Below are 9,220 nucleotides of genomic sequence, written 5' to 3'. Positions count from 1 at the left end.
GTTTTATAGTCAGAGCCGGAGTGACGTGTGCGGTGGGCGGAGCTCTCCGCTGCTTTCCCATTCATGCAGTTGCTTTATTTATACAATAGCTAACGCATAGAAAATGTAATTGCACATTACGTAACCCAAAGAGATGGAAACGAGTAGAATATTTTAGAAATGACTGTGCAATCCTAATTACCCAAACGCCAAATGTCCCTCTCCGTTGCGCACACACACTCAGTCTGACCGCTGGGTTTGTTGAGCTTGTGCGCCTTCTGCTGGACGTTTAGACTGATACCAACATAAACTGACATCGTTCTACGTGTATCTTAACTGTAGGTCCCACTTGATCTTAACTACTATGTACTTACATCATACAGTCTACTGATTGTGTTCATGCTGAATTGCTAAACACTTCTGCTCTTATTGAGGAGGGATACAAAGTTAGTGACAGGTGTGGTGGGTAGGTTTTTAAGGTGTAGTAATTATATATGTAATTACATGAATGTATTTCTTAAAAATATAAAGTGCAATGTAAAAACATGTTTGTACACTATAAGTGCATTGTATCAACGTATTAATTTAAATGTAATGACATACCTGTAGTAGTTAAAGCCACCTAATATAAAGTGGGACCTAATTTTATGTAGGGGAGAGTGGGGTGAGATGAGCCAGTTTTTACTTACAGTGTGTATAAGCAAGCATATAACAGTAATGGATCCAACTTAAATATGTACATAAATTTCAGGGTGTGGTGCTCTGTTTCATTGGGTATAATCACTCTGGGTCTAAAAAAAAAAAAAAAAGTGGTTTCTCTAATTCACTCCGCAGTGAGGGGTAAATTGAGCCTAGCAAGAGGGTTAGTTGAGCCTCATTCTGTGTCATGGGGTGGATGGGTGGATGAATGACTTCAACATTGTTATCTTTAGATACAGTTCACAACCCTGATGGTGTTTTTAAAATTATTTAAACATTTCAGAACAAAAAGTTCAAATTGAAGAACTGAGAGAGGAAAAAAATAAAAAATAAAACACATACTGCAACGGACCTTACAGAAATGTGCTAATAGTACTCAACATTCCACTTATAAATGTTGCAGAGAAATACCATTTCATAAAAAAAACAGTCACCAGTTTTCATAAACGAGGCATGATTAAAATGTATAGAACAAAATTAAATTTAAAACAAAGAACAAAATCATGTTTGGTCTCCAATTAAATATAAATGTACATCTATAATACTTTACACTCACAAGAGCAGTTCATCCAGCAGTTTAGAGAGATTATCAAGTATTGCATGGTTTATTCTCCATCACAGGGTGAGTAATGTAACGGGGCTGATGAGACATGAGACGTACGGATCCACCTGCAAGCTTTTATTAGACAAAGACGTGGTCATACCAGGCCTGGGTCAAACAATGGCAAACAGGTATATGAAGGTCAAGACACGAGAATAATCCTAGGGCAGGTGTGGGTCTACGATGAGCTAACAATATCCAGAGGGGTAGACAAAAGGGGTAATCCAGAATCCAGAGCAAAGGGACAAAACACGAGTAACAGGGAAAAGCAAGAAAAAGACTAAACTATGAAAACTAGAAACAGAGACAAAACTATGAAAACTAGAAACTAATATGGAAAGGCTTATGTGTAGCAGCTATCGCAAGGAGAGGGATACGTGCAGAACAATACTCAGCAGTGCGTGAGAAGAAGTCCAGTGTTTATAAAGCATGTCTGATGATTGTGTGGTGTGTGTGTGTGTGTGTGTGTGAGATTGTTCCCCAGGTGCATGGTGTGATTGTTATCAGGTGAACTTGTGATCGGTGCAATGGATCATGGGAAATGTAATCCAGGGTGTACTGTGTAGTGTGAAAGTCTGTGTGGTGAATTAACGGCAGTTCAAAGACTGGATCATTACTAGTAAAATGATTAAATCTTCAAATATGTGTGTGATCATATCACCAATTTTGTTTAAGGTTGTGTGGAAACAAGGTGGCTCAACTTCCCCACAGGCTCACTACAAGTAAATAATATTTAGTGTAGTGTACACTCAGAGGCATTTCTAGAGAAATGCAAGACATTTGTTATGATATTCATGTAAGGAGATCTTTATTTTGAGCATTGTAACCTTCATTTTACTGTTTCAAATGCAACTGAGCAAAGCAACCTTTTCCTCATGTAAGAGCTGATGATCTTCATTCAGATTTCACTGTCCATGACATATTTCAGTTTGCATGAAGTCACTGATGTCCTGTTACAGTGGGAACTCGCATTTCAACATTTCTATATATGGCAAGATCCAAGTGGCTTAAATCAACATGCACAGGCAATGTCCTAAACAATATAAGACCCCAGATTACTGGCACATAACCAACTATTCCTTAAAAAACTAAATAAACAATACAGCATGACACAGGGATGTCAGAGCCCTCGTTGACCGTTACTGTCCCACGGACAGCACAGAAGTCACACACATTACACCACAATCTCTCAGGGACAGAGAATACATCTGAACTGTGCTTTTGCTTTCCATTTATATGTGTTTATATTGCTATAGGCTCCATATATGACCTCAGGTTTTAGAAAATGTAATAAAATAAACGTCAGGGGAAAAATCAACCACTTGAAATGTTTAAAAAAGAAAGAAAGAAAGAAAATTATTCAAGCTTCAAAATTCAAACAAACATAATATGATTTCTATTTAGTTTTTTGCTTTTTGTACTAAAAGTAGTCTATTTTTACACATGTATTACAGAAGTCTATGATCTGTTATAGGGGACAAGACATAAAGAAAAGTGACACAATACAAATTTTGAGCATTATTTCTTATCATTCTAGGTGACAAAATTTCTAAAATGACCCATATTTCATATATGCACAGACACTGTTTATGTACAGAATTGCTGGAAGACTGCATGTATTCAAAAGATCATCATTAATACTCTTCTCTGTGTCTCTGTATTGAGGTTTTCTGTCACCTAAATTCATCAACGTGCACATTAGATCAGGCACAACTCTTCATTATTGTTATTCTCTTAAATATGTGGTGATACCATGGTACAAGGATGGTAATACTACTTCTCTTTAATATGTTATTACACCAAATTCTTTCAATATTAATTTAATATTATATTTATGTTAATCCAATGTGCTTTAAACAATAGTATATTGTCATGGCCTAAAACAACCACTGATCGATCTACTGTATATATCTATAAATCTCTCTCTCACTCTCTCTCTCTCTAATTCTCTATTATAGATCAGTGGGTAGGCTATATTTATTAAAGCATATATTAGCAGACGCTTTTATCCAAAGCATTAAAATTGTATTTTTTATCCTATATGATTTTATCCATGATCATGTAACATAACATAACATTGCACATTGTACTTTTTGCTGTTTATTAGCTTTATTTCTATAATTATAGCCTATAGAATGACCAACACACATCAAACTCTGGGTAACATCACATAGGCTGTGGATCAATTAGGCTACATAAGAAAGCAAGAAAACAAGCAAGAAAATCATGAACTTCTCTTTATTTGCTTTGAAAGTCAGCAGTACATTTTTACTTTGCATAAAATTCGCACATTTGGGTACGACTGATGGAATTTGCCTTTGGTTTATTTATTTATTTATTTTTTTTTTATTTTTTTTGGAATCTGCCTTTGATGTGACGAGGGTCGTCGCTGGCTTGACGTCACTTCCGGGTCGCGGCTCCGTTGGAAATGGACGACAGTCTTCATCTGGCAGACGGTGGATTGACTAAAAATGTGAGTTGAACTGTTAAACTGTTCCTATTAAACTGTCTTCGAGATTCGTGCCTCACTGTAAGCAGTCAGACATGTGCATACACGGAGCAGCTCGCGGAAAGCGCTCCGATGGAAACTGCAGTCCAGGAGTGTTGCGTGTGTGGGCTTAACAACTGCTCCCCTCCGAATCACCGAGTCTTACAGATCATTCAGCTATAATAGACAGAAATAACACGATCGAGTGTCGTTTGTAGACTCGTACGATCCTCTTCTGCAGCGTGTAAACAGAGCTGACGCGTCTCGTTGCTATAGCAACAGTAATGGCGTCCGTGGACCACATGCATCAATAAACGTTCAAATCCAATGACACGATACTAACTATTAATATATTCATATGTTAACATCAGGAGTACAGATATATGTATACCACTATTGCTATGTATCAATATAGTCTTGTTTTGCATTGCAGTAATGTCAATATGAGCATTGAATGTCTGTATATATTTATATTCCTTTCGTGTTCACTCTGGGATGGGGTCTGAACAGCTCGTTGTTGACAGGTTTTCACTCTGATGATGATGATGGTGATGGTGATGATGATGATGATGATGGTGATGGTGATGGTGATGATGTTGATGTTGATGTTGGTCAGGTGGCCAGGTCAGGCAGAAGAGCTCGTCAGGCGGCTGAGATGATGAGCGCTGAAGACTCTCGTCAGAGGAGATCCTCTTCATCAGTCAGTAACGCAGCAGAGGTCAGTCTCATTCATCTGAACTGAAGAACATGGGTGACCCCGTGTTTCTTCACACAGTCTGGGGACCTTGGGTCATGAATGTGGTCAATATGAATATTCAATATCAATATTTACCAGTCCATGCTGTAAGATGTCTCTAATATAGCAGATTATCACACGAGACACACTTATAATAAATAATAATAACCGTGCTCCATGCGTGAATGAACAACAGGGATGTATACTAACAATATATTGTGTCCCAATAGCTTGCAATACAAAATCAAACAATATGTGTCATAGATAGTTCAGCCCCGAAATTAAAGTTTAGACATTTAATTTAGGCTTTTATTGACATATATAAACCTTGATTGACACATGAACACAGAGAGGACAGTAAAACAGCAGTACCGTAAATCCAGAAGCTCACACATTTGAGCTCCCATGTATAGTAATTATTAATAACATACATTATTTAATAAAATCTAACATTTATAACTAGTTAAATGTATGTAGTCATGGACAGAGTGCAAGCATGTGTCTAACATTAGTTCTGGTTTAATTTATTTAAACAGAATAATGAATATTTCTATTCGGGTTAACGAACGATACATTTGGGAAATGTATACCACATGTCTTACAAGTAACAATATATAAAAAAAAACCTTAGACCTGTTTGTGAGAGTATGATATTAGTGTATAAAAGTGAATCATGAGTGTATTGAACACAATGGTCTGTCATTAATTTTTCTCACCATGTAGGGCTGTATTTATTTATTTTTTTAAACAGGGAAATCAGCTTTGTTATACTGCTCAATAACATGCTTAAAGCCAACATTAAAAAATATAATGCATGCCTAAAAATGTGATATATTTTTTGCCAAATTGAATATATAGAGTCAATTTTGAAGGTTTTAATACCTGGCTATTTTAGTGTGCTCTCAAGGCGAGTAAGGCAGTATTAATGTTGTGAGCTGGTTTGTTCTGGTGTGTGCTATTTTAAGGAGCTTTCTCCCTTAAACGTTAACTAAGGATTGTTTGAGGCATGTTTGCTGAGGTCTTGCAGCGTGACGGCAGGGCATCGGCATCCGTGGCATGCCATCTTTGGTTTGTCCCCAAGAGCGCTGAGAGCCGTACATGAATTCTGCTCGGAATTCTAGCGATGCTTTTTTTCTGTTAACTTTCCAAATTAGGCTGCGTTTTCCAGTGTAAAACCAGGATTCTCAAGTCCCCTGTGACCTCACATCTACATGAAATACATTTTTCTGGCATGAAGTGTGACAGGCCTGTTTTCCATGTCTTGATAGTCAGTCTAATTTAGCTCCTTCTTTAAATATGTATGCTTTACGCTCTAAAAGCAGACACATCTGGGCATGCAGCACTGGGATCTGTGTTGCCTGTAGACATCTTCACAACATTGATCCTCATGTTAAATACTGGGACTGTTCACTCTTTGATCACTGATTTTAAAAATATATATCTTTAAATAACATATGCTCAACAGTTCTTTGTGGTCCTTGAATCTGAAATATGCGGTTTGTTAATAAAGATGAATGAAAATTAGTTTTGAGGTTTTCGGCTTCAGAGCGTCAGTTTAGTGCTCATGAACCCACGGAGAGCAGCTGAGTAGCGATGGTTAGTTTAATTATGTTGTTCTACCATTAGATGGCATGTTTTTATGAGTCATTTGGTGACATCAGAGGGTCAGTTAGAATTTTTTGAAGCATCGAAAATACATTTTTGGTCCAAAAATAGCAAAAATTATGACTTTATTCAGCATTGTCTTCTCTTCCGTGTCTGTTGTGAGAGAGTTCAAAACAAAGCAGTTTGTGATATCCGGTTCGCGAGCGAATCATTCGATGTAACCGGATCTTCTTGAACCAGTTCACCAAATCGAACTGAATCATTTTAAATGGTTTGCATCTCTAATACGCATTAATCCACAGATGACTTAAGCTGTTAACTTTAATGTGGCTGACACTTCCTCTGAGTTAAAACAATATCCCGGAGTAATTGATTTACTCAAACAGTACACTGACTGAACTGATGTGAAGAGAGAACTGAAGATGAACACCGAGCCGAGCCAGATAACGAACAACAGACTGACTCGTTCACGAGTCAAGAACCGTTTCTGTCAGACGTGTCCGATTCGAGAACCGATGAGCTGATGATTTTGAACTAAGCCTTTAAGTATGGAGGCTGAGAGAGCTCAGTGCGCTGCAGCTTAAGAAAACAAATAGAAAACGCACAAGCAAATAAAGAAAACCTCTTCATCAGTTTGACAACACGTGCTGAAAAAAACTCAAAATACAGAAGTGTGCTGCAAATACTCACAACACAACCAAATACAGAAAAGCATTGCAAGTAGCACAGACCACAAAAGAAACCTTATGAAAATGAACCTTGGTTTTACTACAAATAAAACCTTGGTTAACTATAGTTAAACCATTGTAACCACAAATTAACCATGGTTTTTGGCATATTGATTACCAATTGTAATGGTATTGCCATATGGTTACTGATCTCACCTTTCATTGCTTGTTTGCAATAACCTTAAATATTTTCGATGTGGTCTGTGCAAAGGAAAGTGCATTGGGATCTCTCTGCCACAATAGTACGACAAAGATACCGCTTTCCTCAGCAGACATTCAAACTAATGTTATAATGTGAATATGAGATTGAGCTGATGAATGAATGCTGTATCAGATGCAGGTAATCACACTCACTCAGTCAGTCTCTCTCATAATACTCTACTGTACATAATTCAGTGAGCTTTTAATACAGTCATACTTTCAGTAAAGCAACTCAGTGTTCCTTCATAACTAGTTCTAAGGTGACGTTTTTGAATCATGAATGAAAGCTTGGGCTCAGCTGTTAAACTATCAAACTGTTGAGTCCATGGCAGAAGTACATAGTTCTGCATTCAAGTTTTTAAAACCCTCTGTGGTTATTTTATTATTTATTTACACACTCACTGGTGTATAAATGCAAGTCGTTTGATATCGCTCTGTATCAGCGTGGCACTTGCCTACAGCACTTGGCTTGCAGCCTCATGAGCCTTTTGTGATTTCTAGACAATAATTATACAGTATTTTGTTTTCGTAAAAATGTTTATTAAGGAGCGATATGTACCACCTTAAACTGAATTTCTGGAGCATTTTTTTTCCCTTTTATAAGGACATATTTTTCTAACCTTATTAGATGTATGCATCACAGTTTAATCAATACATTTAATTAGAAATATAGATCCTCCGTAGACCGCTATGGAACTACTACATTCAAAGCCCAGAAAGGTACTGTAGTAAGGATGTAGTCCATGTGAAATCAGTGGTTCAACCTTAATTATATGAAGCTATGAGAATACTTGCTGTGTGAAAGAAACCAAAAATAATGACTTTGTTGATTCAGCTATTTATTGATTCAGCTATTTCTTCTCTTCCATGTCTGTCCTTCAACTTGTGTTCACGATTGTACCATGTCGCACCGTTATCAAATTGTTATGGTGGGGTCAGTTTGGCATCATGCCAGCAGTTTCATCGATGTGTTATTCCACAATAGTTTGGTCTATCAAAAAGCTTTTGGTATCTGTTTGTCAGCATAGTCTGATATTCTGATGTCTCATAGTCAGATAATCTGAGTAAAATTGGATGAAAATCAGAGGAGTTCGAAAAGAGTTTCATAATGTTTTCAAAGAAAAACAAAATGTTGGATGGGAATTTCGGCTGATTATGGCATAATTGATTTCTCTGTTCTCGGCATGATCCAAGGAATCTATGACCAGCCAAAAAATTTAAATAAATAAATAAAAAATGCTTGGCCCCTAATAACAAGACACTAAGAGACAGATTTACTAACAGTATATGGCAGCACAATCTCCTTTTAGCATTAACAAGTATTTATAAAAAGTAATCTAAAAGTAGTTAAAATGTGTAACCTAGATTACATTACGATTGCTTTCCTCATGTAATCTGTAATCACTAATGGACTACAATTTGTAAGTGATCTACCCAGCACTGTCTTCAGTACAGGAGATTTTTATGTGATTTTATTCAGGTGAAATGATGGAACACTCTTCTGACATCATTCACTTTTCTCGTTCTTACTGTGAACCACTTTACTTGAGTTGCACAAAACGACTTGTTCACTAATAGCATCTTATCTGAGGCGGTATGCACTGCATCCCAACCCCCCGCAGTCGTCTCTGAGCCCTGACATCAGGATTTACAAATGGCCCCACTGAAGGAACCCAGGAACGGAAGGATATTTGCTCTGCTATGCTTTTTTATGTTGAAAGTAATTGAATTCCTGCGGGCTTCTGGCTTATTTTGCAGACCCAATTTGGTAATGAGAAATGTGTTTTTTTTTTCACAAGTGCATTTGCGGGTTGCCCACCCTTGTTGTGCCCCGAGGAATTCTGTCATTTTAAAACTCACAGAACCTCTGCCTTAACCCAATTGACTATTTTCAGAATGAAAGAATGAGAGGGAGATGAGTGGGTTTTTCCCCCTGTGAAGCTATTTTGGGTCATGTATGAGCAGAGCAGTTCCCACACTTACATACCACTCAGACCCCTTCAGCGCTTTCCCAGTGTCCTGCACTCGTTTTATTTAGTCACAAAACGTAACTACATTATGTATATTAATCAAATTGTCTGTATTGTATTACAGCTTATTATTTAAAGTATTATATTATTTAAAGTTAAGTATATATGCCCAATGTATGTCTAACCTTTTCCAAATACATACAGTATATTTCC

The 9,220-nt window shown here is 37.1% G+C and overlaps 1 protein-coding gene across 2 annotated transcripts in view; it reads left to right on the top strand.

Moving 5' to 3' along the window:
• The first annotated feature begins 3,641 nt into the window (after window positions 1-3,641).
• Window positions 3,642-9,220, top strand: part of LOC127975820 (intraflagellar transport protein 43 homolog) — a 38,853-nt gene continuing 33,274 nt past the window's right edge. The window contains exons 1-2 of one of the 2 annotated variants that reach the window (XM_052579818.1): window positions 3,642-3,752; window positions 4,384-4,485. In XM_052579818.1, coding sequence (XP_052435778.1) covers window positions 3,708-3,752; window positions 4,384-4,485 — 147 coding nt within the window. In that variant the 5' untranslated portion in view covers window positions 3,642-3,707. The remainder of the gene's footprint in view (window positions 3,753-4,383; window positions 4,486-9,220) is intronic. The other variant, XM_052579819.1, reaches the window with a different exon arrangement.

The sequence above is a fragment of the Carassius gibelio genome, chromosome B17 (assembly GCF_023724105.1).
Source record: "Carassius gibelio isolate Cgi1373 ecotype wild population from Czech Republic chromosome B17, carGib1.2-hapl.c, whole genome shotgun sequence".
In the NCBI taxonomy this organism is placed as follows: domain Eukaryota; kingdom Metazoa; phylum Chordata; class Actinopteri; order Cypriniformes; family Cyprinidae; genus Carassius; species Carassius gibelio.
This window is presented reverse-complemented; position numbering and strand designations above follow the sequence as displayed.